The sequence below is a fragment of the Labeo rohita genome, chromosome 2, assembly GCF_022985175.1.
Source record: "Labeo rohita strain BAU-BD-2019 chromosome 2, IGBB_LRoh.1.0, whole genome shotgun sequence".
NCBI classification, from domain to species: domain Eukaryota; kingdom Metazoa; phylum Chordata; class Actinopteri; order Cypriniformes; family Cyprinidae; genus Labeo; species Labeo rohita.
The window spans coordinates 32706775-32734646 of NC_066870.1; the positions used below are offsets into that span (position 1 = coordinate 32706775).

Here is a 27872-nt window from a genome sequence, read left to right on the forward strand (position 1 = left end):
GGTAATTATAAACAGTTACACATCGCTCTGGGACTGAGACCGCAGCTAAAAGGAAACGCACAACACAGCTACATTCTGTAAGACTTTCTAGGAGTCGAGTAGAAAACGTATATATTTGAACTTCAACCACATGGAAAAGATTTACTTACTTCACATATCAACAGCTGACTTTTAGCACAAGTGAAATCTTCTGTAAAAATTAAGAATAGCTGTAATTAAATACAATAGGGAATTGAAACATTAATATCAAAGAGTTTATACACACTGCCGTTGAAAAGATTTTTGATGTTTTAAAGAAGACTTTCACGCTCATCAAGTCTGCATTTATTTGATCAAAAATACTGAAAAAGCAGTAATATTGTGAAATATTATTACAATATGAAATAATGGGTTTCTGTTTTAATATACTTTTAAATATATTATATTTCTGCGATGTAAAGCAGAATTTTCATCAGCCATTACTCCAGGCTTCAGTCTCACATGATCCTTTAGAAATCATTATTTACTCACCTTTATGTCATTCCAGACCTTTATGACTTAATTTTTTTCATGAAGCACAAAAGAAGTGGACTCAGAAGTGGTTCATACAGACTAGATTTAAGCAGTTTTTCATAAATCTTGGCAGTTTGAAAGAAGCAAAGATGGTTTGTGGATCAGTAGAGTCAGATTTTAAAAAAGAATCAGTTGATTCTATTCAAATGATTCATGCACTCACGAATCAAACTGATTCTGTTCTTGAGTTCAGCTTTAACTGGTTCCATAATCCCAGTAGATAATCAGTTAAAAATGGTAATTTAAATTTCCATCTAGATGTCATACAAAGCTATTGTACAACTTTTTTTTTTTTTGAGGTTTGAAAGCTTCAGTCTCCATTTTTTTGACCATTTTTTCACTTCTCTTAAATTTCACCTTTTGTGTTCAGTGGAGGACAGAAAGTCATATGGGTTTGCAATTACACGAAAGTGACTAAATTATAATTCAAAGTTCATTTCGGGGTGAACTATTCCTTTAAGAGAAGAGTGGAAATGCTAAAATGATTTTCATTTACCCGTGAAAGAAAAGTGCTCCCATTCTTATATACATTTTCTCATGCTTTAATTATTTCACTGTGGTAAGCATATCATGCAATTATATGTCTTCTAAAGGCATTAGTTTTTCAGCTAACAAAATGAGTCTAAAAGAGTCATTTTCTATTATTCAAGTGCAGAAAGTGTAATTTAATAAAAAGCCATTGTAAGAGTTGTAATTACAGCACTGTAATTACAGTAATGTAATTTGGAGAGCCCAGACGAATGCAAATGTTATCCTTGCTGTTATCATTTTTTTAGCAGCATCATTTTCATACTTTTGCTTAAAGTGTTTTCACGTGTCTTCATCAGGTGTTCCTTCTGGACCAAGAAACGTCATCTCCATTGTGAACGAGACCTCTGTGACTCTGGAGTGGCACTCTCCGCGTGAGACGGGCGGCCGTGACGATGTCGTGTACAATATCATTTGTAAGAAATGTCAGACGGACCGCCGTACCTGCTCCCATTGCGACGATAACGTGGAATTTCAACCCCGGCAGCTGGGACTGACCGAATCCAGAGTCTTCATCAGTAACCTGCTGGCACACACTCTCTACACCTTTGAGATCCAGGCGGTCAACGGTGTCACCAACAAGAGCCCGTATCCTGCCCAACACGTCTCCATAGACATCACAACCAACCAAGCTGGTGAGTGATTACTTTATGATGAGGTTATGCTTAATTAAACCAGTTTATGCAGTCGATACAGCAACAGAATAACAATGCTGATGCTGATGAAGAACCAGTTTAGACCAGTTTACAGTCCAAGTTTTACAATGATCACTGCTATGTTACTGGTACAAGCTGGTCAAGTTATTGTTGAAGATCAATGATATCCTAATGATTTTTGATACAATGTCTTGACTGGTGCAGTATTTTTATTAGCTTAACTGGTCTTGATTTAAACCAGTTTAGGAGGTTTTAGTGTTTGTTACTTTGAGATACAACTATTTGAAAATCTGGTATCTGAGGGTGCAAAAAAATCTAAATATTGAGAAAATCGCCTTGTCCAAATGAAATTCTCAGCATTTTGAAATATGTACGGTAGGAAATTTAAAAAAATGTCTTCATGGAGCATGATCTTTACTTAATATCCTAATGATTTTTGGCATAAAAGAAACTGTTGACTGTTTTTTAATTGGTTTAACTGGTCTTGTTTTTAACTAGTTTAGGTGATTTTGCTGTCTGTTTGTTTTTTGAAAATCAAAAATTCAAAAGGAAATGTTTAGAGTGATAGGAGTCATTTGTTATTGCATATATATGGTAATCTTTAGTAATAGTATATATTAATAGTATATAGTAATATAATAATCTTTCTTTAGTATAAAACGGTTAAAGGTTCCCTCCAGCATCAGCTTCTGTTATTCTAAATTATTCATGAATGCTGTTTTTTTAATAGTAATATTTTTATGCTTTTATATATATATATATATATATTTGTGTGTGTATATACACAGAGAGAGAAAGCTATTGAGTAATACTCAATAGTAGTAATACTTAACAGTAATATTAATATTAATTTCTTTAATACAAAAAGATTGAAGTATCTTAAATTATACATTTATGCTGTTGTATTATTTTTATTTAATTTATTTGTGCATATATATGCGTGTGTGTGTGTGGAGTAATATATATATATTAACATAGTATTCTTAATACTTAATAATGATATTAGTAGTAATCTCTTTACTACAAAAGGATTTACGTTTCTAAAATTATGAATTTATACAGTTTTATTATTTTCATTTTGTTTTGCATGTATATTTATATGTAAAAAATTATATATATATATATATATATGTGTGTGTGTGTGTGTGTGTTTATATATATATATATATATATATATAATGTGTGACCCTGGACCACAGAAACCAGTCTTAAGTCACTGGGATATGTTTGTAGCAATAGCCAAAAAAACATTGTATGGGTCAAAATTATATTTTTGTTTTATGCCAAGGATATATATATATATTAGTTTTCTTTTTTTTTTATGTGACCCTAGACCACAGAAAAATTTGCAATTTATACATCATATGAAATCTGAACACTGAATACATAAGCTTTCCATTTTTAATTTTTGTTTGTTAGGATAGGACAATATTTGGCGCGAAATACGCGAATTTGAAAATCTGGAATCTGAGGGTGCAAAAAAATCTAAATAATGAGAAATGAGAAATGAGAAACTCTAAAGTTGTCCAAATGAAGTTCTTAGCAATGGATATTACTTATCAAAAATTACATTTTGATATTACAAAATATCTTCATGGAACATGATCTTTACTTAATGTCCTAATTTTTGATATAAAAAAAAATTGCTATTTTTTTACATTTTCACTATTGCTACAAATATACCTGTGTTACTTCAGACTGGTTTGTGGTCCAGGGTCACATATATATGCAGACTATTTCCATTTTTAATTTTAAATGCGTTCTATTTTAATTCTATCTATAGTATATTATATAAACAAAGATATTGAGTTTATTTTGAACCAATACAGTATGTTTTACCATTGTGCCAGTAGAATGTTTTTTCCCCTTGCTGATACTTATATACAGTTTGACCAGTTATGTTTCTACTTTCATTACATTTTCATCACCTTCACCAATCTAGTTTCTCATTTCATTCATGTTAAAAAGGCTCCAAGTGGCCGTTTGGCCTCAATATCACTGATGGGGTGATATTAAGAGCGAAGTGTTCAGTTTCAACATTTAGAGCTGCTCGCTGGACTGTGCAGGAAGTCAAAATTGAAAACATCACCTAGTTTGACCCGAGCTAAAAGATATGCGTCCTCATCATTTCCTTGAGAGCTCGTCTATCAGTTTTTTGAGGGCAGCCCATCTTTCTCCATCTTTCTCCACCTCCTTCACTTCCCCTGTCATCTCAGTTTCCTGCTTTCACTGAAAAGCTCTACAGAAGCATCACAGCAGTTGGTATGTTAAAAGTTTGTGCGGATCTCGCCGGGACGCATTCGTCTGGTTCGGCGCTTTCATCTTTATCAGCGGGACCAGTATGAAAAACAGCCTTGATCGTGTCACTATTCCTTAATACATTCAGCGCTGAAACGAGGGCACCCAAAACTGTAGCGCTGAGAGTTTAGCGGCCTCCATCGCAGCCCCCTCCCGGATCAAAGTCAACGCTTCTGGATTATTTAGCGTGTGGGGGAGATTTTCATCCTCAAACTGTGGAAATGTTCAGTCCCAGCTATGAGAACATTTTAAGTTTCTGTGTACGGCAGCGCTTCGTTCTCTTTGTGCGTTTGGTTTTTACACAACACAAGTGAAAATTTAACTAGACTTTTCACTGGAATAGTACTCACTCATGCTGAATCGCTTCCTGTGTGGTTGCTAAAGTTTTCTGAGTGGTTTTAGCACATGCAAGACAAAAGAGCATACCTCAATATAATCAGATCTCTAGCTATTATTCAGGTCCATCAGATTGCTTCAAAAAGCACAACTCTCCATTAAAAAAAATCACACGGTTTGAGGTTCATTCATGTGCTTAACTTGAGCATTTGATACATTTTTATGTTTGACAGATTTTTAATACTCAGGCTTTAGCATTTCTGTAAAGAAATGGTTCCAAAAAATGAAGTACTTTGCTCTTCTTTGAAATAGAAAAGAGATGTTTGATCTATATATTTTTACATTTGCATTTATATATATATATATATATATATATGTATTTCCCCCTCTCTCTCTTTTGCCCTTAAATGCAGTGAAAGTCAGTTTATTTTTTTCTCAAAATACATCTTTTTTTTATATTTTCTTCATAATATCTTTTTTTCTTCAAAATTCCTTTTCAGTGAACGATCCCTTCATGCTATACTTACGTAAACTGATACAAGACAAAAAGCTTTTTTCGTTTATCAAAATATGTTTTTTTATATAATAAAAAATATGATTTTTTTATATGGTGTATATTAAAATAAATATTTTTTGTTTTCAGTTAGATTAATAAAATAGATTTATAAAACAGTTTAACACACATATAAAAACTTTTTCTTTTTTTTTTTTTTCTTTTTTTTTTTGGTAAACATGCACAAATTTTCTATGTAAAAATGCAACTTTATATTATTTAACTAAATTCCAGAAAAAAATTCCCCTAAATATCTCTTTTCTGATATTCCAAAAAAGATCAAAATATCTACTTTTTTGGGTGAACAATCCCTTCATACTATACTTTCAATGTAAATTGTTACAGGACAAGAAACGTTTTTCTTTTTTATATCAATGAAAAATTACAATTTAACACAAATATAAAAACTTTTTTTTAACATGCACAGATTTTCCTATATAAAAATGCAACTTTATAGTATTTAGCTGCCTAAATTATAAGTATATAGATTTAAAAAAAAAAAAAAAAGTAATGATAGTTCATAATATATATATATATATATATATATAATTTTTTTTTTTTTTTTTTTTTTTATAAAAGTAGTATTTTTTTATGGTTTTTAATATATATATATAAAAAGTTGATATTTAAAGTTTTTTCCCTCAAAATATCTCTTTTCTGATATTTTGAAGAAGATATTTCTTCCAAAGGTTTACTTTTTGGGTGAACTATCACTTCATACTACAGTTAAACGGAAACTGATCCAGGACAAGAAACTTTTATCAAAATAATATTAAGAATTTTGTATAAGGTATAAAAAATAAGTATTTTTTGTCTTTAGTTGAGTTTGTACAATAGTGAAAAATATATTTTTTAAATTGAAAAATGGCAATTTAATACAAATATAAAAACTTCTTTTTTTGCTCAGATTTTTCTATTTAAAAATGCAACTTTATAGTATTTAGCTGCAAAAAATCCAGAAAAATAAGTATACATTTAAGAAAAAACATGCTTTTTAAATTTATTTTCCCATACAATCAATCAAAAGTAAATGGGGTCCAGTCTTGCTCTTTAAAGTATTTGATTCCTTTTGGGGTGAATTATCACTAAGTATGAACAATATTAATAGCGATGCAGACCGTAGCATATTTAGGACGGATATTATCATAGCATGCGTTAAAAACAGTGTCTCCCTCGGTCTCTTGAGGGAAAGGAGACGAGCGAATGTGTTTGGGTTTGTTTGGATGTGTGAAGACTCCGTAGAGTCAGAAGCAGTCAGTTAGAAGCCAAACGCAGTAGAAACCTGCCAGCAGCTATATCTTAACATAGCTCCTCTGTTCTGTTGCTCTCAGTAGATTAGAAGCTTCATTTTGGATTTGAGGCTGATTTTTGCTCTTATGTTTAAAGTAATGACAGATATCCAAGATTCAGCTGCCTGAAAATAACACAACGTGGGATATTGTCTGTGTTTGTAATATTTTTGTTTTCCTCCCATGATGCTTCACGGTCTAGAGGCTTGTTGATGATTAAGGGGTTCATCTAGGGACATGCTGTTGACTTGTTGATCAGTTAAATCATTTAAATAAGGTCTGGGATTTGCTTTTGTGCTTTGTAATGATATAGGAAAGCTTGTAGGAAATTTTTGTTAGTAGTATAACTCGAATTCTGTCATCACTTAAGGCCCATTCACACCAAGAACAATAACTATAACGATAACTACAATGAGAACTGTATTAGCATCAATATCAACGGACGATAACTTGTTTTATTATTATCATGCATTGCAGTTATGCCATCTGCTGCTTTAAATGCTTGAGCTTTTCAAAGTGGATTCTGATGGAAAAGAAAGTGATTCCAACAATGTATGGTTTTCTTTCCAGATTTTCTTTCCTCTGTGGTTTACTTTCATACTCTCTTGAAGCCTTCTAACAATATTCAAAACACCGTAAACATCATAAAAGTGGTTCTTATGATTTGTGTTCATATGAATTCAGCTCACATTCCTTCATTATTTACAAAAAAAGTAAATTCACCCCAGATGTAGCAAAGTTTGAACAAATCAGGATTTTCAGTAAATAATGTATGCAGACGGAATCACGGAATCCAGTCATAAAGATAGAATGTATTGTATAATGCGGAATGTCAATTTTGGAGGAATAAATAAAAAATGTCTGTGTGAATGAACAGGCTCAGACGTGCGGTTTCGTTTACTACACACATACTGAAACGCGCATGACGCTTGCAGTGTTTTCATAGTACAAAATGAAAGATAGTACTCCTACTAATAAAAATATATATTTTTTTTTAAAGGAAATTTTAGCATTTACCAGAGTTTATGTACCAGAAAAATATAAATACACAGCACACTATTTATAAAAAATAAATAAATAAATAAATAAATAATATTTTCTTTCAATATTTTTCTTTTCAATCATTAAATAAAAAAAGGTTATTAAATGCAATGAAACAATTAAAATGATATCCAAATGCACAACAGAGTATTTCTGAAAAATGAACAAATAAATAAAAAAAATAAATAAATCATTTTTTTAAATAAAAATAATATTAATACAATCAGTAAATTAAAAAAAAAAAAAATATATATATATATATATATATATATATATATATATATATATAGTGTAGTGCTGTGTAACAATTAATTGAACGATTAATCGCATCCAAAATAAACGATTTTGTTTACATAATATGTGTTTGTGCTGTGTATATTTATTATGTATTTAATAATACACACAGTATATATTTCGAAAAATTTTTTTATATATATATATATATATATGTTTTTTTAATTCATATAATTAATATATTAATATTATATATAAATTTATTTAATATATAAACATAACAGTCATGCATGTGTGTGTATTTATATATACACAATAAATATACACAGTACACACACACATATTATGTAAACAAAAGCTTTTTTATTTTGGATGCAATTAATCGTGACTAATCGTTGCACAGCGCTAAGAAAATGTAATTTAATTATTAAAGCAGAACCCATATTAAAACGGAATCTGAAAACATTTAAACAGAAAGAATGGAATTTGGGAAAAATGAAACGGATTTCATAGGGCCCTAATAAAGCTATTACACGGCTTCATGAGTCATTTGAATCACTTTTAAGATCTGTTTTGTGTTGTTTTAGTGTCCATTCAATGCAGTTCCTTTGAGAAAAACAACCAGCACAGTGTTTTGTGTTCTACAGAATTAAGTGAATCATACAGGTTTGAAACTACATGAAAGTAAGTAAATGATGAAAGACTTTTCATTTTCAGGCAACTATTTCTTCAGTGTGAGGTGTTTTTTCTCATGAGTTTTTCAGTACTCAGCGTCTCTGTTTTGCAAAGGGAAACTTGAACTATTTCCTCTTAAACTGTGATTAGTCCTGTCTCGATCACCTGTTAGTTTGCTTGTTTTGATCCAGTCTAATTGGAGTTAATTGGCGTAATTGGTGCTCCAGCGCGATGCTTGTTTCCAGCTGAACTGAGTCGTTGAGCTGCGGTTCAGACATGACTGCACACGATCTGCAGCAGAGTGTCTTGTAATCGTTCCTCTTGTGACACTGGGAGTCGGAGCAAACAAACAAAAAGATCATAACACGGAATCAGACACCTGCCGAGTTTTCCCTCCTTCTCCTAAATGTACAAGAGCAGAACGACGAGGTAAATAGACCTGATTAACATGCGGCTCTAATGGCCGCCGCTGGGCGTGTATGTGTGACAGTTAAATGGCGCTCTTGACAGATAGATGCTTAAGAGCCACGCTCTCCTCCATTGTTATCGTTTTGGAGACCGTAATGAGCCTTTTGCCGTTAATGGGCCCTTCCCGTGCGGAGGGGTCTCGGAGGTAAGCGGTAATTGTGGTCTTCGTGTACCTCATGGAAATGCCCATCGGGGGTAGAAAGGGACGGAAAACAAGAGAAGGAATGCAGACGCTCAGTCTTGGGGAGGTAAGGAGACCACAGGTATTTAAAATAGACTTAATTAATTAGAGCTCAATCAGGTTTTAATTTCATCCTTGAAAGCCTGCTGAAGAAGGTTTTCAATAGAGCCGGTTTGAAAAAGTACAGTTCAGTGGTTTAGTAGAACAGATCTGTATCTCAGGTGGATTTTAGGGACTCTTTGGAGAAAACTGTAAGATTTGGTGATGAGAGTCTGTGCAAAAGTTTTTTGTAGAACAAAGAATAAATTAATCTTGAAGGTGAAGTGTGGGATTTCATTGCCCATTGTTTTCAAACAGGTTTCTCAAACACATCATCTATTGGTTGCTGTGTTCATACTTTACCTTCAGTGAGACATAATAAAGATTAAGAGGCCATCATTTTCTTTTCTTCAATTTTTAAAACATTTCATTTATTTTAACCTCTTCAGCTCTGGGTCATTTTGGATTCTTTATAGATTTAGGCATACCTGAATTTAAGTGAGCATTGGAGTAAATTCATACAAATTGTCTCATTTTACAGAAAACACTCTAAATTTTAACACATGGGTAGAATAATAACTTTTTTTTATTATATATATTATTCATAATTTTATGACAAGCACAAATTAAAAGTCTGATTTTGATCATTTCAGTTAAAAGTAAATAAATGTGTCTTGTAACAATATAAATTGTCAGTAAATTTTTTGTTTTGTTTTTTTGAGATTTTTTTTTTTCAGCAAGGAAATAACAAATTCATAAATGCAAAAATAAAGTGTAAAAATGTGTATATATATATATATATATTTTTTTTTTTTTTTTTTTTTTTTTACTTAAAAATTAACAAATTTGTCTTGCATCTTATTTAAGTTTATATAGAATTTGAATTTATATTGTATTAAAATTTTTTAAAAAGAACAGAAAATAGAAATGTTTTGTAACAATATACACTGCCGATCAAACGTTTGGGGTCAGTACATTTTTTTTTCTTTCTCTTTTTTTGAAAGGAAGTAATAATATGATGTGTTAAATTGATTAAAAAGCAGTAATAAAGACTTGTGTTGTTAGAAGAAAAATTATATTTCAAGTATATGCTGTTCTTTTTGACTTTATATTTATTAAAAATCCTGAAAAAAGTATCACAGATTTACAGTATCACAGAAAAAAAAAAGAAAGAAAGAAAGAAAAAAAAAACATTAAGCAGCACAACTGTTTCTAACGCTGATAATAAATCAACATATTAGAAAGTTTCTGAAGGATCATGTGTCACAGAAGACTGGAGAAATGTCTGGAATAATGGTTGATGAAAATTCAGCTTTGCATCACAGAAATAAATTATATTTTAAAGTATATTCAAATAGAAAACAGTTATTTTAAATAGTAATAATATCTCACTATATTACAGTTTTTCTGATTTTTGATCAAATAAGTGCAGCCTTGGTGAGCATTAGAGACTTGGAGAGAGAGAGAAAAAAAGTAATTTTACTTAAAAAAAAATAAATATATATATATATATATATATATATATATATATATATATATATATATATATATATATATATATATATATATATATATATATATATATATATTTTTTTTTTTTTTACTGATTCCAACAAATTCAAAATGAGAATATTGCAATTTAAAAATTAATTGTTTTTTTATAGTTAAAAATAAATTTGTCTTGCATCTTCATCTAGGTTTATAAAGTATTAAAATAAAGGAAAAATGTTTTTCTTTCTTGTCTGGAATAATGGTTGATGAAAATTCAGCTTTGCATCACAGAAATAAACTATATTTTAAAGTATATTAAAATAGAAAACAGTTATTTTAAATAGTAATAATATCTCTCAATATTACAGTTTTTTTTTTTCTGTATTTTTGATCAAGTAAATGCAGCCTTGGTGAGCAGAACAGACTTATTTAAAAAAAAGTACCAAATTTTATTGATCCCAAACCTTATAACAGCATACAACAAATTCAAAAAGAGAAAATTACAATGTAAAAATTTATTTATTTATTTATTTATTTATTTATTTTTATTAAAGATAAACAAATTTGTCTTGAATCTTTATTTAGGTTTATAAAGTATTAAAATTATTATTTTATAAAAAGTTAAAAAGAACAGGAAATATAACCGCTTTGTAACAATATCATCAATATCATTCAAAAGTTTGGGCTAAGTTTTTTTTTGAAAGAAATTATTATTTTTATTCAGCAAGGATGTGTAATATGATAAAAAAAGCAATAGTTAAGACTTAAATTGTTAGAAAAGATTTCTATTTCAAATATGTGCTATTCTTTTTAACTTTATGTTCGTTAAAGAATCCTAAAAAAGGTATCACAGTTTCCGAGTGATGGCTGATGAAAATTCAGCTTTGCATCACAGGAATAATTATATTTTAAAGTATATTAAAATAGAAAACAGTTATTTCAAACTGTAATAATATTTCACAAAATTACAGATTTTTTTTTCTGTATTTTTTATCAAATAAATGCAGCCTTGGTGAGCATGAGAGACTCATTGAAATTCAAAAATAGAAAATTTGAGATTATGAGATGAGGAAGAAGAAGAAAAAAACATTGTTGATATTTATTTTTGAATTATTTTAAAAGTATTAAAAAACAGCTAATATTTCATCAACAAGAAAAAAAAAACAGGCGATATTTCCCCACTGAGCGATTGCGATGAAAATGTCACCGGGGTCGTGACGGCTACTGTGGTTATTTTCAGCGTAACAGGTCAAGCGCTGAACTGGGCTCTTTATTCACCCGGCGGCGCCTTGTGTTTCTCGATGGGTTCAGTGGTTTGGAGAAGAAAACACCCAGCGAGTGTTTGGCATTTACAAACTGCATTCGGTGCTATTGGTCTGGGCACATACGGCAGGACAGGTGGGGTGGGAGTAGGAACTGACCTTTCGGATGCATGGAGGGTGTACTTATTGCACATTATATAGTCTGTAGGTTGCTATTTGTCAACTTTTCAAAGCTTGTGTGCAACACAAAAGCACAACGTCCTTGTTTCCATTGCTAGAGTGAGGAAACGCGTCCTCATAGTGTCCACAAAACTCACAAATGGCTGCTGGGAACATCGGTAAAGGCTTGAACTGCCTGGGCGCCATCTTATCTTGCAGTCTGTCCATTCATCTTAATATTACATTTCATGTGTATTTGGAGTCAGTGTCAATTAGGAATAATTGCTAAGGACATATGACAGGCTAATCAATGTGTATCACAGAATGTAGAGTCTCTCATTTCCTGCACGGAGAGATAAACTAATGAATTAACCGGGTTGTGAAAGTGGGTTTTAAAAATGTATGGTACACTGGGGGATTGTTACTGCAGTTATGGATTTTTTAATCTATAAATCACGACTGTTGAAAAGATTTATTTATTTATTTTATAATCCAAGTTGCTCTGATCTGAGTGAGACTTGAGCGTTGAAAATATATATATGGAAGGAAAAATATATCTATATATATATATCTATATATATATATATATACTGCTTTATTATTGTTTAATAATTTCTATTTTATAATTTATTTAAATATTTTTAATAGTAATAACATAAATAACACGCTTTTTTATTATTTTCTGTACTATAATTTATATATAAATTATTATATTATATTATGTTATATTATTATATTATATTATATATTATGTTATATTATATTATATTATATTATATAATTTTGTAGTATATAAAATATTTTACTTAATTAAAACATTTTATTCATTTTTCTCAGACTTTTGGATCCCACTTTATTTTTATTATGGTATGTAATTTGTGTTTATATTTTAGTTCAAAGCTAACGAAATATAAAATAAAATAAAATAATTATTATATTATATTATATTATATTATATTATATTATATTATATTATATTATAAGATTTTTCAAAAGCATTTAATTCAGTTTTCTCAGACTTTTGGATCCCACTTTATTTTATTATGGTATGTAATTTGTATTTATATTTTAGTCCAAAGCTAAAGAAATAAAATAAAATTAAATAAAATAAAATGTAATAAAATATTGTGTTAGGAAGAGAGGGATTGAAGACAAAAATCATGGGCAAAGAGTACAGGCTATAAAAACCCATGTCCGCCGGCACTGTGGCTCTGAAGGGTTATTAAACTCGCAGACTGGCAGCTGGACTGTGCATCTGGTGATTCCCTCATCGATATGGCTGATTTAAAAGTGTATTCGAAGCCTGTCCCCAACTGGACACAAAACTGTATGAAGGACACGCTGTTCCTTTAGCTTGAACTTTCCGTTTTAGATTAAAAATGGTAATTCTGTAGATAAATCATCTACTCAATGTAATGTCACTCCAAACAATGGAAACAAGTGGTTACCAGTGGCTTTGAAGCTCGTAAAAGAACAATAAAGTGGCATAAAACTAGTCCAACATGAGTTGTACCTTATGTTCCAAAGCTTCTAAAGCTATACAATATTTAATACTAAAATTCAGGTCATTGTTCATTGAAATTTTTGTCTTTCTCCTAGAAACTTACTATTGAGTTATTCTGAGCTAGGATTATGGAGAACATTGAGTACAGGATCCACTGTGTCACTAAAAGAAGGTTTCATTTTTTTTCTCAGTTTTATGCTTAATGAGATGAAAATGTACCTTATTATTAAATCATGGTTTCTGTACGTAAACAGTAGAGGCTTATTTCCAATAAACCTGAGAAAACTTTGATGCTTTTAGATTATCGTGTTCTCTCTCTCTCTCTCAGTCTAATTTGATTGTTTCCCTAAACTCTCTAAGACATAATGATTAATTTCAGTCATTGTCTCCTGTCTGCCAGCCCTCTGGGGTCAGAGAAACGGTAAACGTCCATTTAGAGAAGCGAGCACGTCTGTAAATCTCTCCGGCGCTCTGTGAAAACAGGACATTTGATAATGTTTGTGCTGAAAGAGCGTGGGAGTGTTTGTTGTTTTCAAGCACTAGCCATTTGGAGACTAAAGCTGCTTTCCAGCCTCCTGTACTGTAGGTTTTATTGTTATTTATTTCGAAATTACGTCCTTTTCTCTGCTTTAGGAAAGCGGATTGTCAGCAGTCATTTCGTGTGATGGCTTGTTCCTCCCAACTTTACAAGCAATTCCATTTCAGACACTTTTTTCATAACTGCTGTACTTTATTCCCACGATGCACCAAACAAAAAGCCAAAGGCTATCAGCAATGTTTCATTTTCTTTTTTTTTTATTCATGATCATCGTATTTTGGCACTGCCAACACTTGTTCTTTATTTTTCTTTCTTTCTTTTCGCTTTTAATCATGAACCTACAAGACGACACCGTAGTGTTTAAAAACAAAATACGCTGGCTAAAAATAATAATAATAATAATTTCTCCATTTTAATAGATTCTCATTTTAATTAACCAATATCGATTCTTAAATCACAGTCAATCTTTAGGTCTATGCTGTTTTCAGTTGATGAATGAACAGTGCGTAGTGTGTCTTCTTTCCAATAAATAGCAATAGGCTAGGCTTTGTGTTACTTTTGATATGAAACAGTCTCAGATTTCAAATTCTGTCCATTTTAGTAGGAAATTTAAGCAATAAATACCGTTTTGGCACTCTTTAATATGGCGTCATAGATTGTTGTAGTTTTTGTGTACTGTTCTGTGCGTAATCAAATGCATAGGAAAACATTCATGACAGTTTCGTTTTTGTTCTGGATCCCCTGCTCTGCTGCCAGACTGGAGCGCACTCACCACCAACTGGACAGGGGTGGGATTGCAGCTTGAGCGCTGATGTTTGGTTTACTGTGTTTTAATTTGATAAAGTACCAACTGCGTTGTCAAGTTAGCAATGCTGGAAGCCTGGAACTGATATGTTTTGTGTTTGTGTGTGCCGGCGCGATTACTTCAACTTTCCTAATACCAGCAAAATCAACTTAAATGTAGAATGTCGCTTTCTGCCATTTGAGTTTCGTTCCTGTCACAAAACTGAACTGAAACTCAGCAAATATAGGCTGTTACGTGTCACAGTTTTTTGCCCTTGTCTATCAGTTAACTAAATTAACTGATAGACAAGACATCTATGTACCGTTATGTACACCCCTAATATATATATATATATATATGTGTGTGTGTGTGTGTGTGTGTGTGTGTATATATATATATATATATATATATTTATCTCTATAAATTTGTGAATAAGACACCCTTATATGACCATTCAACACACATGGACACAGGCTATTAATACAATATCTTGTCCAGCATTCTCAGTCTGTCTCTACACATCATCCAGACTTCAATCTGATGCTTTTAAAATGGTGACTCAAGCAAAGTGTCACCCAGCTCTGAACCACGGCCTTTGAGTCCTTCTCTCTCGCTCTCTCGTTCATGCTCTGTTGCCCGTCTTTGCTCCACATTAGCAATTACTGGCAGTGTGCACTCACACACACACAAATACACACAGCTGCAGAGAGGCTGAGAGAGCTGAAATTGCTTTTCTGCAGTTTTTGTATCTCCATGTTGGGAGAGGATCCACCTTCTAAACATGCACGCACACACACACAGCAGTTATTTACCATTCCACACATTGTGTAGCAAAACCGAGATTACCAGCCACACTGTGTGTGTGTGTGTGTGTGTGTGAGAGAGAACTTTGTGATCAATTTTTAATTTTCTTATCTAAAGAACAGCAGAAGCTCCAATCCCCTTCCTTATAAATCCACAGGCACACACACACAGCTGTTGACTCTTCCTGCTATTTTTTTTTTTTTTTAGCTGTACACCCACTGCTACATTTTACATATTTAGAAAATAATAGTAATAATTATAAAGCATAAAATATAAGATAGAAATATAATAAATAGTATTTAAAATTGCAATTATTAATAATAAATATGATACATTAAATAAAACATAAAAAATTAAATAAAATAAAAATATTAACCGTAATTATAAGTATATGATAACTGAATGGCTAAATAATAAAAAAAAATAAATAAATAAATAAAATTAATTTAAATTAAATAAGGTGTATTTTGGAAGATCAGGAACATTTTGCCTGCATTAAAATCATTCTTTCTAACAGCATAAGGGTCTGGTTGGTATTCATGCATTTAGCCATTTATTGGTTTGCTTCAGGGAACCTTATGAATAAATGTCTAAACTAATACTTCTCAAAGTCTCAATATTTATTACCCCGCGCTGGCTGAATGCGTGTTTGCCTTTATCGTGTGTCTGCCAAAACTCAAACTGAGGTTTTCCAGCCTTTTCCTCCTCACAGCTGGCAGGAATCCTCCATCCTGACAAAGATTTGTGACTCTTCTCCTCTCATCACCCTCTTTCCCCTTCAACTCATCTCCCAGCATCCACACGTCTTCCTCTCTTCTTCATTTCAGCCTCTGGTCCTCAACAGGACGACTGCTTCAACATTAATCACAGTCACACTCCCTGCCAAACACACAAAAAAGCGAGAGACAAAGCAAGAAAGACAAGAGACCAAGATACGGCCGATGAATTCTAAACAAGAGTTTCTTGAGCCAGACAACTACTGCTCCGCTCTCCACGGGTCTTAGCGCTTTCACTGAGAGAACAGAATGTCGCATTTACTAGTATTGACACGAACTTCAAGATTCGATTGGATTTTGATTCGTAAACTTGCAATTTGATTCAGTTCCAATCTCAAATAGGTATTGATTCAGTGTTTATATACACTACCGTTTAAAAGTTTGGGATCAGTAGGATTTTTAATGTCTTTTAAATAAGCATTTACTTGATTAAAAATACAGAAATAATATAGTGAAATTGTATTTAAATTTAAAATATAAAATTTCCTGTGATGCAAAAATGAATTTTCAGCATCATTAGTCCAGTCTTCAGTGCCACATGATCCTTCAGAAATTATTCTTATGATTTATTATCAATTTTGGAAAAAGTCGTGCTGCTTAATGTTTTTTTTTTTTTTTTTTTGGAACCTGGGATACTTTTTCAGGATTGTTTGATGAATAAAGCGTTAAAAAGAACAGCACTTATTTAAAATAGAAATCTTTTTCAACATTGAAAATAAATCAGCATAGTACAATGATTTCTGAAGGATCAGGTAACACTGCAGCCTGGAGTAATGATGCTAATGAAAATTCAGCATTGCATTGCAGAAATAAATTATATTTTAAAGTATATTAAAATAGAAAACTGTTCTTTTCAATAATATTCAATAATATTTCAAAATATTACTTTTTCTATATTTTATCAAATAAATGGAACATTTTATAAAAACATTACAAATATTACTAATCACAAACTTTTGTACAGCGTATCTGGTACAGTATATGCCAGTTTTTCTCAAGGAAAAAAAAATTCTCAGCTGATGCTGTAAATTATACAGAGAACCTGTTTGTTGGTGCATTACTGCAATATTAATATAGTACATTAACATAATACTACTGTGGTACTGTGGTAATATTACATTGTTTATAAGCTGTTTAATTAACCTCTTTTCACTGCTCATTCACTCATTTAGTGTTTACATAAGACATGATGTATTTGGGCAAGTTGTAGTTTATCTTTCAACATACCTTCTGATGTTGGTTTATGCTCATTTTGTTCTATAACTAGTAGTAAATAAGAAGCGATGAACAGTTTACGTGCCACTTAAACTGAGGCACCTACAGCGATCTGTCATAAGCTGTCAAATGCAGCTTTACCAAGATCAACAGCTTCGGCCCAACACTGTAAAAAATGAAAGTGAATTTAATGGTAAAAGACTGTAAAAATGCTACAGTAAAAACCTGTTAAATGGTTAACAGTAAATTCCCTGGAGTTTCTGGAAGTAGAAAAAGAACGTATAATTTACAGTGAATAACCGTAAATTGACATTCCCAGCATTCCCAGCATTACATTTCAAATTTGATGTTTTTTTGTTAAATTAACTATGTTTCTTCTTAGTTTTTTCTTATCAGTTTTGTACATTAGGGGTGTATGTGTCACCTAATGTTGTTAAATGAGTGTTTATTTCATTATTTCATATATATATATATATATATATATATATATATATATATGTGTGTGTGTGTGTGTGTTACCATGATGGTGTTTAGTGTTTGTGTGAATGACACTGTGCACCTTCTATATATGTTAGTATATATATATATATATATATATATATTTGGTGGTTATCAGTGTATTACAAAGGTACAAAACAGATTTCAGTACTTCAGTAGGTTGGTATATTAGCATTATATCAGTTAATGAAATTATGGTATTTAACTGTAAATTTAAGTTAAATCCATAAAACCTAAAATGTTGCTACCATTTTTACAGTGAAGCTGTTATATAAACTAAACACTAGGGATGTCACAATACTCAATATAATATCGAACCATTCGGTACGGCATCCGCGGTTCAATACACGCTTGTGAATTGCAGTTTTTCGGTTTTGCATTTAAATGCAGTTACAGCAATAGTGATGCCTGTATCCATATTAGAGGTTTCCTGGCTGGAACGTCATCAGTTTTATCTCTTTGATGCATATGTGGATTTTCTGCACGAGGGTGCCCTCTGCTGTCCAGTATGAATGAACCCCATCGTATTTTGCATAAAAATCAGAAAAATAATACCTTTCTCAAAAGAAATATTAAGCAGACATATAATAATCCATGCTTTTTCCAGTCTACAGAGGTTTACAGGAGTATTTTGTTGTTAAAAAAACACACTGATGTGGCAAGCTATCAGAACTGAACAAAAAACCGTGGATAAAAACCGAGGTACATATTGAACCATGGACTAACTGTATTGTTGCATCCCTACTAAACACTACTGGCTATTTTGAAAAGGGGGTGGGGCTGCTTGATATGTCTTCCTGTTTCAGTTGAAATTACGTCAACACATAAATGTTTCAAGCACTTCAGTAGACCTTTAACATTACTACACGTTTATCTGAAAAAGGACATCCAATGAGACAAAACAAAAAGACAAAAAGTAGGCGTTACTTTACAGAGTGGTTGCACATGCTCTATCAGTCTGAATGTGATGCTTCTGCACTTTCCCTTGACCATAAACACACACACACACACAGACATATACAGGCACTGAAAGAAAGAGAGAGTGTCTTGAAGAGATTGATAGGGTGTGACTGCCATCCAGACACTGATAGTATGTACTAGACCCATAAAACCCAGCTGAGTGACAGCTGAATACAACTCACCCCACGTCTCAACCCGTGCTGTTCTGTCTCACTGTCTCCGTCTCCCTTTCTCTCCTCAAGCATACTCATTATTTTCTATACTTCAAATCCTTGCCCTCTGCCAACACAGTATCACATTCTACAAACATAAATCTAATAAAGAACAATATTAACCAAAAAGCATAGTGTCAGCGGTTCGTTCTGCATTTGGTGATGATGTTTACAGCATGTCTGCTCTAGTTAGTTGATGCAAATCCAATATAGAGGATCTGTTTCTGTTTACGGCCGCACTGCCGTTACTATTAAATAAAGTGAGTCTTATAGCAATTACGGCACAGAGCAACTTTCAAAATTCATTTATGCCGCACTTGATCGGAGATTTATTGATCTCCTGTGCGACTGTCTCGCTTTTTTATGGATGGACTCAAACCTTTCGTCTTCTCCAGCTGGTTTATGTTGTGTTCTTCTCCTCAGTTTATTGTAGTGGCTCATGGGAACAGTGTTGGCTGGTAATTGGTTTTGTAACCACTGGTCTATGAGCTTGGTCCCGACGGAGCGATTGCGGTTTGTGCTTTGAACAAGAGATTAAAAGACATTAGCCCTATAGAAAAATTGCTGTAGTATTACCATGGCGGAGATTGCAATACCGCGGTACTTTGATATATACAATGGTACTAAACCATACTTACAATTACATAAAAAAGGTAGATAAAAAATGAATTAATATAATTATATAAATTAATTTATATAATATATATATATATATATATATATATATATATATACTCTCTGCTCTTTTTCCAACTCCCCTAGAGTTAAACATTTGAGTTTTACCGTTTTCAAATCCATCTTGCTCAAAAATGACCAAAGAGTTTCGATATTTTCCTATTTAAAACTTGACTCTTCTGTAGTTACACTGTGTACTAAGACTGACGGAAAATGTAATATAATAGGCGTAATATCATTGCGCCTGCTGCACCCATGATACGGCAGCAAAGTTTCTTGATTATTCCGCCAGAATGAGAGTATAGTTCCTAGCCATATCGGTAAGCTATGCTAAAAGTGCTACCACCAGGCCCAGAGATTGGCTGAATGGATTTGAAAACGGTAAAACCCAACTGCTTAATTCTAGGGGAAAATGAGCCTATTTTCAAAAAAAGTGGAGTGTTCCTTTAAATATAAAAATATGACATGTTATAAAAAAAATTTAATTTGAAGGTGAAATTAGAGTCTATCAGTTCAGAAGTGTTTTCAGTCAATAGAATGACAATTAGGTGCCAGGTTATGCCCTGTTTTATTTAAAGAACAAGGGTCTAAAGTCTGATCATGTTTGTGAAAGTGAATCATGGTACAAACATAGGAGATCTCTGAGGACCTCAGAAAAAGAGTTGTTGTTGCTCATCAGGCTGGAAAAGGTTACAAAACCATCTCTAAAGAGTTTGGACTCCACAAATCCACAGTCAGACAGATTGTGTACAAACGGAGGAAATTCTAGACCACAGTTACCCTCCCCAGAAGTGGTCAACCAACAAAGATCACTCCAAAGCAAGATGTATAATAGTTTCAGAGGTTGCAGAGAACCCCAGGATAACTTCTAAGCAACGAAAGGCCTTTCTCACATTGATTAATGTTGAAGTTCATGAGTCCATCATCAGGAAAACAATGAACAACCATGGCAGGGTTGCAAGGAGAAAGCCACAACTCTCCAAAAAACACTGCTGCCTGTCTGCAGTTTGATAAAGATCATGTGGACAAGTCAGAGGACTATTGGAGAAATGTTTTGTGGATGGATGAAACCAAAATATAATTTTTGGTTTAAATAAAAAGTGTTATATTTGGAGAAAGAAAATCACTGCATTCCAGCATAAGAAGAGCCTTATCCCATCTGTGAAACGTGGTGGTAGTATCATGGTTTGGGCCTGTTTTGCTGCATCAGGGCCAGGACGACGTGCCATATTTGATGGAACAATAAATTCTGAATTATACCAGCAAATTCTAAAGGAAAATGTCAGGACATCTGTCCATGAACTAAAATCTAAAGAGAAAGTGGGTCATGCAGCAAGACAACGACCCCAAGCGCACAAGTCATTCCACCAAAAAATGGCTAAACAAGAACAAATGTAATGTTTCGAAACGGCCGAGTCAAAGTCCAACATCACAGGGTTCAAGTGTTTCTGCACTAAAGAATAGGCTAAAATTCCTACAAGCCATTGTGCAGGACTGATCAGCAGTTACAAAAAACATTACCTGCAGTTATTGCTTCAAAAAGGGGGTCACAACAGATACTGAAAGCATATACTTTTGCACCTCGCAAATATTTAAAGGGGTCATCGGATGCAAAGTTCACTTTTGTGAATGCGCATCCTGATCTACATATATCCGTCTATGTTGGCGCGAATCATTCGTGATCCAGCTTCACCTACAGCAGAAGTGAGCATAAGGGGTTTTTTTTATGAATCTTTGCAATTGCCTTTCCTAATAAAGTAAGCAAGTTTAGCGGCTAAAGTAAACGTGCTCGTCAATCCACAAAGAGAAGGGAGGGGAGTGGCAAACAGAGCTCATTTGCATTTAAACCAACCTCGACCAGAATGGGATGATTTTTGCGGAGCTGATTTTGGCAAGGTAAAAAAGAGAATTTTTAACCAAAGTATATTATAAACCAAAGTATATTATAGACTTTCCATTAAGACCCTAAAGAATCATATCAACTTGTGGAAAATGAGCATCCGATGACCCCTTTAACACTGGATCATTTTTCTCAATAACTAAATGACAGAATATATATTTTTGTCTTGTTTGTTTGATTGGATTATCTTTGTCAACTTTAAGGACTTTAAGGATCTGATGATGTTTTGTGTTATATTTAGGCAGAAATATAGAAAATTCTGAAGGGTTCACAAACTTTCCAGAAGCACTATATATATATATACAAACAATTAAAATATAACAATTCTATACATAATTTAAATATATGAAATGTTAACATTTCAATAAGGTAATTTTAAACATAAAATGTTACTGAGTTATTGTCATATTTATGACAGAAAAATCTGAAGGCCGTCTGTTGGAGGGTGATCTATTGTAAATTGTCCCACCCCTGTCCAGTTGGTGGCGAGTGCGCTCCAGTCTGCCAGCAGAGCAGGAGATCCAGAACAAAAATGAAACTATCACAAATGTTTTCCTATGATTACGCACAGTTGAGGAAATAGAAGTTACAACGATCTATCACGCCACATTAAAGAGCGCTAAAACGGTATTTATTGCTTGAATTTCATAAGGAAATTGACAGAATTTAAAATCTGAGACTTTGTTTCATATCAAAAGTAACACAAAGCCTAGCCTATTGCTATTTATTGGAAGGAAGACGCACTATGTACTGTCCATTCATCAACTGAAAACAGCATACACCAAGAGATCGACTGTGATTTACGAATCAATATTGGTTCATTAAAATAAGAATCGAGAAATCAATTTTTTTTTTTTTTTTTTTTTACCCAGCCCTAGCGTATTTTGTCGTTTAGGTTTATAATTAAAAGTGTGAACAAAAATAAAAGCAATTAAATGTGTTATTATAATTAAATAGTATAAGGGTAATAATAGATTATGACAGAATTTTTACGACCCTGTCCATCAAAATTAATTATTTTTATTTATTTTATAATATTTAATATTATTTTTTAATTTTTAATAATTCTTTTTTTTTTTTTTTTTTTTTTTAATGGTGGTGAGGACTATAACCACCTAAATTAATTTGAATTAGTATAACCACTGTGTTATTCCGCTGAGTAGTTTGTCACTATGAGTTTCTAATGGCAGATTCATAAAACTTTTTTTTAAGAATTTTAATTCTAACAATCTACATTTTTTGCTACATCTTTAATGCACAATATCTCTGCAGGCTTAGAGGAATTTTTCCAGTTTGTGTGTGTGTGAGAGAGAACGTAATAGAAAATTTGTCTGTTTTTGATATGTGTGTGTGTGTGTGTGTGTGTGTGTGTCATTTAGCAGGTGCGAGTGTGTATCTGTGTGTGTAGTAGCTTGTGTGACACCCGTATGCTCGCCTCAGTCTATTCACCCGTGAAAACAGGCTGTGTGTGATGTTACAACAGCTGAACGTAGAGTTGTACCACTTTGACGAAGCAAAGGAGAACAGGAGGAAATGAGGGAGGGCGAAAGAGAGAGGGGAATGAAATGGGCAGTGGGTTAATTCAGAGGCTGTGCATGTGCACTCAGGTGTGTCTTCCTTAAAGACGGCAAGGCCAGAAACACACTGTAGCCAATCAGAGCGCTCGAACTGAGAAATGGGCTTCCATTGCAAAGGGCACATTCTCACGAAGCTATTAAACAACTCCAATCACCCTCTCGTCTGACTCTTTCATCATACTGTGCATGTGTGTGTGCGCTTCGTTTCTGAAAGTGGCAGATCAATTCACTAGCTAAGTACACGCAGCGGGGAGGATGGCTGTTTGGAATGATTTTTTTCACTTGGTTTTTCCTTCTCTCGCTCTCTCTCTTTTGCAGCTCCGTCCATTGTTCCCATAATGCATCAGGTCAGTTCGACGATGAAAAGCATCACGTTGTCATGGCCACAGCCTGAACAGCCCAATGGAATTATTCTCGATTACGAGCTGCGCTACTATGAGAAGGTAAGACGTGTGCGTTTGCTGCATTGGAGGAAAACAACTTACTGCTCTTTTGTCTGGATTCTTCCTCAAAGTTTATTGAATGTTTTTCTCATGTCAAGTTTCATTTAAACACTTTCAATGCAGGATGCAACTAGGTCAAATGGAAGAAAGTGCGACTCAAAAGTCCTTTTTATTATAGAATTGAGTCATTTCGGTGAACTAGTTGAAGGTTGCTTTGATTTTGGCTACGTTCTGTCATTCGGTTGTCCAACATTTATGAATTTGGCAGATGCTTTTATCCAAAGGCATGTTCTGCTTACATACAGGAACCATGACATACTGTCAAATCAGAGACGTGATTGGTTGATAATGTTGTTCAAGCTTCAAACTGTAAAATCTGTAGCCAATATGGATTTAACTGAATATTTAATATTAGAGATGTATCTTCTTCAGTGTGGTGGATATAGCAATGAATAAAAACATGGCCATAATATACACCAACAGGGAAAAGTTTGGAATAATTAAGATTTTTTATGTTTTTGCTCACCAAGGCAAAAATACAGTTATAAAAAATACAGTAAAATGCCTTAAAAAGCTACCTTTAAAAACTTAAAAGTGATTCACTTTGGTTCAGTTGATCAAATAGCCTGCCAAAAGAAAAAAAAAAGACTCTTAAATTTTATTTTATTTTTTAATTATAGACTTGTTTTGATTATTTGATTTGATTTGATTTTAAAGAACCAGCCAAAAGAAAAAAAAAAATATTTTTATATTATTTTATTTTATTTTATTTTTTATTTATACACTTGTTTTATTTTATTTTAATTATACACTTTTATTTTATTTTATTTTATTTTACTTGTTATACACTTGTTTTGTATGCACTTATTTTAGTTTAGTTTAGTTTAAAAGCTACCTTTAAAAAATGAAAAAAGGCCTTAAAGTGATTCACTTTGGTTCAGTTGATTCAAATAACCTGCCAAAAGAAAAAAAAGACTCTTAAAATTTCGTTATTTTATTTTATTTTATTTTTTTTAATTTAATGTAATTTTTTATTTATACACTTGTTTTATTTTATTTTATTTATACACTTTAATTTAATTTAATTTAATTTAATTATTTTATACAATTGTTGTGTATGCACTTATTTAATTTAATTTAATTTAATTTAATTTTATTTAATTTTATTTTATACACTTGTATTGTATGCACTTATTTTAGTTTAGTTTAGTTTAAAAGCTACCTTTAAAAAATGAAAAAAGGCCTTAAAGTGATTCACTTTGGTTCAGTTGATTCAAATAACCTGCCAAAAGAAAAAAAAGACTCTTAAAATTTCATTATTTTATTTTATTTTATTTTTTTAATTTAATTTAATTTTTTATTTATACACTTGTTTTGAATTATTTTTATTTAATTTTATTTTTTATTTATACACTTGTTTTATTTTATTTTATTTATACACTTTTATTTAATTTAATTTAATTTAATTTTATTATTTTATACAATTGTTTTGTATGCACTTATTTTATTTTATTTTTTAATTTCAATTTAATTTAATTTTTTATTTATACACTTGTTTTGAATTATTTTTATTTTATTTTATTTTTTATTTATACACTTGTTTTATTTTATTTTATTTATACACTTTTATTTTTTTTATTTTATTTTATTATTTTATACAATTGTTTTGTATGCACTTATTTTATTTTATTTTATTTTATTTTATTTTATACACTTGTATTGTATGCACTTAATTTAGTTTAGTTTAGTTTAAAAGCTACCTTTAAAAAGTGAAAAAAGGCCTTAAAGTGATTCACTTTGGTTCAGTTGATTCAAATAACCTGCCAAAAGAAAAAAAGACTCTTAAAATTTCGCCATTTTGTTTTATTTTATTTTATTTTATTTTATTTTATTTTATTTTATTTTATTTTATTTTATTTTATTTTATTTTATTTTATTTTATTTCATTTTATTTCGTTTTATTTTATTTTATTAAGAACCAGCCAAAAGAAAAAGTTACTCTTTGCTATATAAGGTAGGTATCTTTAACTACCTCTTATTTACTCAGTGTTAAAAGAAAAATTGTTAGGTAAAATTTATTCTTCATGTTGAATTGCGAAACACTTTTGTTGTCATTACAGTGGGATATGGTCAAGATTAGGGACAGGTCTGGTTATGTTTTTTTTTTTTGTTTAGTTTTGTTTTGTTTTGAAATGTCACGTTATCAAAGTAGAAAACGGATTGTGGATGTTTCATCAGCCAGTGCAGTGAAAGGACATCTCACAGACCCCCTTGTGATGTCATCATGAGGAAGTGAGGTACAGTGGGTTGCTAGGCGACAGCATTGGCAGGCGGGTGGTGGGGTTCAGTTGTTTCGCTGGCCGGTTCCTGCAGAGAGATGCTGAAACACAGACCCTCTCACACCAATTACACTTAATGATTCCAGAGCCTCCCCTACCGCCACACACACACGCGCACTCCACAGTCGTCACCCCTTTTAGAGACAGCATGATGGACATACAAAATAGCGCACATATACACGCTTTCGCCAGCAGTTATGCCTGTATTCCCTGACTGATGTTCTTTTGAAATGTTGCGGTTATATATCTCCACCTGGCTGGCTGGCATCATGTACTCTGCCAAGGCCTGATAAAAAACATTTTCACACACTATATTTTTCAGCCCTCCATACATTTACAGACAGATTGGTGTGTTCAAAGCTGTCTGTACATTATGAAGGGCTGTAGTAATATTCCACACATTCAAATGACAGCCTATTTGCTGTTTTTTTATTACATACTGTACGCCACCCATTCAAGATCAGCTTTTCTGTGGTGCATTAAAGAGTGTCAGTAAGAAGTCTGGTTTAGGGTGAAGTAAGCTGTTATAAATTATTGATATGTTGATTTTGTTTTTGATTAATGGATGGTTTTACTAATTAGACAGCCATACAGTACTCATTACTTATGTTCATAACATAAAACTTAAGTTACCTTCTGTTGTTGTATTTCATTATTTCATTGTCTGTGCATTATTTTAATCTTGTTATCAAATGCATAGTCAGATTAATGTATACAGTAAAGTTGATATGATTTTTTTTATGGTATTTAATTTAATTTTATTTACACCCAGATTCTTTTTTTTTGGATGTTAAATTCTGATCGGATGCCTAATTATATATATATATATATATATATATATAAATATATATATTAAAATTAATATATTTTTAACTTTTAAAAATGTTTATAAATATTATTTTATTTCATTTTATTTATTCTTTTTTATTTACACCCAGATTTGCTGCTCTGTGCTATAATGAATAGGATCCTTGCTTAATACAAGTATATACTTTTTTTTCTTTTGGATGTTAAAGTGTTAAAGATGTCTAATTGGATACTTAATATTTATAAATAATTTTTACATTATACATTAATCATTTAAAATGAATATATTCTATATTTAAGTTTTAAAACTTAAAGTTTAAACTATTTTTTTAAATATTTTTTTATTTATATTTTTTATATAAAGTATTAATTTGGGTTTTTATTTAATTTAATTTAATTTTATTTTATTTACACCCAGATTTGGTGCTCTATTCTTTAATGAATAGCATCTTTGCTCAATAAAACTTTTTTTTTTTTTCAAGTTTAAAGTTTAAAATTAAAGTTTTAAATATATATATAAATGGCAAGTTTTCATTTGAAATAGAAATATTTTGTAACATTATAAATGTTTTTACTTTCAGTTTTCATTAGTTAAATGCATCCTTGCTGAATAAAATATATATATATATATATATATATATATATATATATTTATTTATTTATTTTTTATAACTTTCGGATGTTTAAGTCTGATTGGAAACCTAATGCTTTAAAAATATATGAAAAATGTGTATTTTGTTTCATTTACACCCAGATTTGGTGCTCTATTTTTTATAGAAAGTTTTTATTTTGTTACATTATAAATGTTTTTACTTTTCACTGTGTTCTGTGTGTATATATATATATATATATATAATATAATTTATTATCATTAATATGAACTATTCGGGAACATAAAAGGCTAATGAAAGTGCATTAAAATGATTGATATTTACAGTGTTGCTTAATTTGATATCACCAGCAAAATACGAAGATGAATACACAATATTTTGCGTAGCCTCAACCTCAATTATCAGCCAAATCAAAGAAAGCACACTCATTTTCAACGAACCCTTATTTGGATGTTTTTTTTTTAAAT

General features: G+C 31.5%; 1 protein-coding gene across 1 annotated transcript in view; it reads left to right on the plus strand.

Moving 5' to 3' along the window:
• Positions 1 to 27872, plus strand: part of LOC127154296 (ephrin type-B receptor 1) — a 287743-nt gene that overhangs the window by 191798 nt on the left and 68073 nt on the right. The window contains exons 5-6 of the mRNA XM_051095736.1: positions 1380 to 1715; positions 23524 to 23648. Coding sequence (XP_050951693.1) covers positions 1380 to 1715; positions 23524 to 23648 — 461 coding nt within the window. The remainder of the gene's footprint in view (positions 1 to 1379; positions 1716 to 23523; positions 23649 to 27872) is intronic.